The 2,216-nt window shown below is 46.5% G+C and overlaps 2 protein-coding genes across 2 annotated transcripts in view; one reads left to right on the top strand and one right to left on the bottom strand.

Moving 5' to 3' along the window:
- Window positions 1-102: 102 nt before the first annotated feature.
- Window positions 103-787, bottom strand: LRP1 (Lrp1p). The gene has a single exon (XM_020214949.1). The coding sequence runs from the start codon at window positions 665-667 to the stop codon at window positions 143-145; it is 525 nt and encodes a 174-aa protein (XP_020070518.1). The 5' UTR covers window positions 668-787; the 3' UTR covers window positions 103-142.
- Window positions 788-1,005: 218 nt separating this feature from the next.
- The window catches only part of CYBJADRAFT_162299 (uncharacterized protein), a gene marked incomplete at both ends in the record, with an annotated part of 1,631 nt that continues 420 nt past the window's right edge, over window positions 1,006-2,216 (top strand). Inside the window, one exon of the mRNA XM_020213680.1 lies at window positions 1,006-2,211. Within this exon, the coding sequence (XP_020070517.1) occupies window positions 1,006-2,211 (1,206 nt within the window). The remainder of the gene's footprint in view (window positions 2,212-2,216) is intronic.

The following is a 2,216-nucleotide window of genomic DNA, read 5'->3' as shown; positions in this document are numbered from 1 at the left end:
ACTACTACTACTACTACTACTACTACTACTACTACTACTACTACTACTACTACTACTACTACTACTACTACTACTACTACTACTACTACTACTACCACCACCACCACCACCACCACACTTCGAAATCACCAATTACTTATTATTACTTATTCACTTTCCCCGTCACCTTCTTAGTCTTCCCTTTAGTCTTACTCTTTTCAACCACCTTCCTCCTAATCTCCTCCCGTTCTTTAGCCTCTCCAGACTCCTCAAACCTCGTGTGCTTGCCCTTGAAGTTCTCATCGCTTATGGCCGGACTCCCCAATACCCCCTTTATGAACCTCTTCACAGCTTCGCCGCTATTAGCACCCTCTTTCTGTGCATCATCTGCCCCGGCCTTCACTCTCTTCTCTCTGTTCATGTAGCTCTTTACACGCTCAAGGTCTTGCATGATCGGGTGGCTCGCAGTGTCAACACCCTTCGACTTCAGATAGGCAAACCCGAGCGACACAATCACATACGCATACGTGTTCCCTACACGGATGGTCTCAAGTGCATCATCGCCAGAACACTCATTACACCGATCTTCAAACGACTTGGATATGAGCCTCTCAACCTGCGGCTTCAAATTGTGTATGCCAGTGTCCAAGGACTTGAGGAACTGCTCTATAACCTGGGAGTTCTCCATCACAATGTTCTGTTCCAACAGCTCTCTTTTCAACAGTAACAGAGCAAACAACAACAAAGTAAACAACAACAAATGCGAAAAAACCCTCGATGCCTTCTCTCTTCACACTTACAAAATTTTCCCTCTGGGCCTTAGTCTCCTTTCCCTCGCTGGTGCGCACATCAAAAAAAAATTCAAGCCTTGTGCGTCGTCGTCTGCAAAACCGAAACGGCCACTCGTTAAGTTTCGGTTTTTTTGCATGCAAATTTGTTATTTACGTTTCACACACACTGTTCCTCCTCCAGCGTCTCTGCGTGAACAGAGAAGACATATATATCTGATTCAAGAGAGGAAGCGAGATGTCTGTCAAAGGGAAGGAGAACGTCCATCCTTCAGCGCAGACCATGGATCTGTCGTCGCTGGCGGATAAGCCGATGGAGGAGCAGCTGTCCACCATCGATGGTATGGACCTGAAGCAGATTGATTCTGCTCAGAGACTGATATCGTCGAATTATAAGCAGTTTGCTCGGGAGCTGATCCACTCCAAGCTGAAAAGACTGCACTCGTACGTCGAGAGGATCGACTCGATACAACAGCAATTGCACAAGGACTCGGCGGCTTTTGAGCGGATTGTTGAGGATGAGCTGAACAAGTCCCTTCAATTGCATGCGCAGTTTAGCACCGAGCCTTCTGCGAACGAGATTGCCAAAAGGCGGAAACTTAGACCGGAACCTTCGTCGCCACCGCCAGAGCTGGAGGTATGGCCTGTATTGCCGAAAGTGCCTATATTTGAAGAGTCGTTCAACAAGGCTCTGAAACCGTTCGACGATTCCTTAGGTGCCATCAAGAAGAGATTCGAGTTGCAGGCGAAGAAAATCGAAGACGACGCACACAGAAATAGGGAGCTGGTATGGAGGCAGAGCATTAAAGATCGTATTGATCTTCGAAACCGGAAGAGACAATTCATAGCCAAGAACATGTACAGCTTACAGAGAGATTACGATAATGTTGATAAGAATTTGAAACTTCATCTGTTGGAAAACAGGTATAGAAGCTCAATGAGGAAAGTTGGCGAGAAGAAGTCAAAATCGGACTTTTCGATCATAGTGGAGACGCCTAATCTTAAGAGAAAGAATTATAACTACGTGGGGAGAGAGTTGAACTCATTTCTATCACATGCGTCTCGACAAGAGATCAACAACGACCTGTGTGAAATATCGAAGAACAACGTCAAGGTGGAGAAAATCGAGGCAAATTATCTCTATATGGAACAGCCATTAAAGAAGAATGGGGCTACAGGGCCAACTACTATGACAGACTTGGTGAATAGCGATTTGGAATTCAAGGGCACAAGTTATATACCTGGCACTCTGATGGGCTCGTCACCGGGGGCAACGTTTCAGCAGATTCTGCAACAACAACAATCTGGGCTCATCCAAGCGCAGAACGGTCAATATCCATCAAACCAACCTTTGAACTACTATATGGACTCGTACGCCGGAATGGCACCACCGAGTATTTTCCCACCACCTTATCCACCGCAGATGGACATGCCAATGGTCCCAGTGCC

Source organism: Cyberlindnera jadinii (genome assembly GCF_001661405.1).
Source record: "Cyberlindnera jadinii NRRL Y-1542 unplaced genomic scaffold CYBJAscaffold_6, whole genome shotgun sequence".
NCBI classification, from domain to species: domain Eukaryota; kingdom Fungi; phylum Ascomycota; class Saccharomycetes; order Phaffomycetales; family Wickerhamomycetaceae; genus Williopsis; species Williopsis jadinii.
The sequence above is the reverse complement of the archived record's forward strand: the minus strand, read 5'-3'. Positions and strand labels throughout refer to the sequence as shown.

Bases quoted from the DNA above. Each gene is read 5' to 3' on its own strand.
- LRP1 (XM_020214949.1), bottom strand. From the start codon at position 667: ATGGAGAACTCCCAGGTTATAGAGCAGTTCCTCAAGTCCTTGGACACT.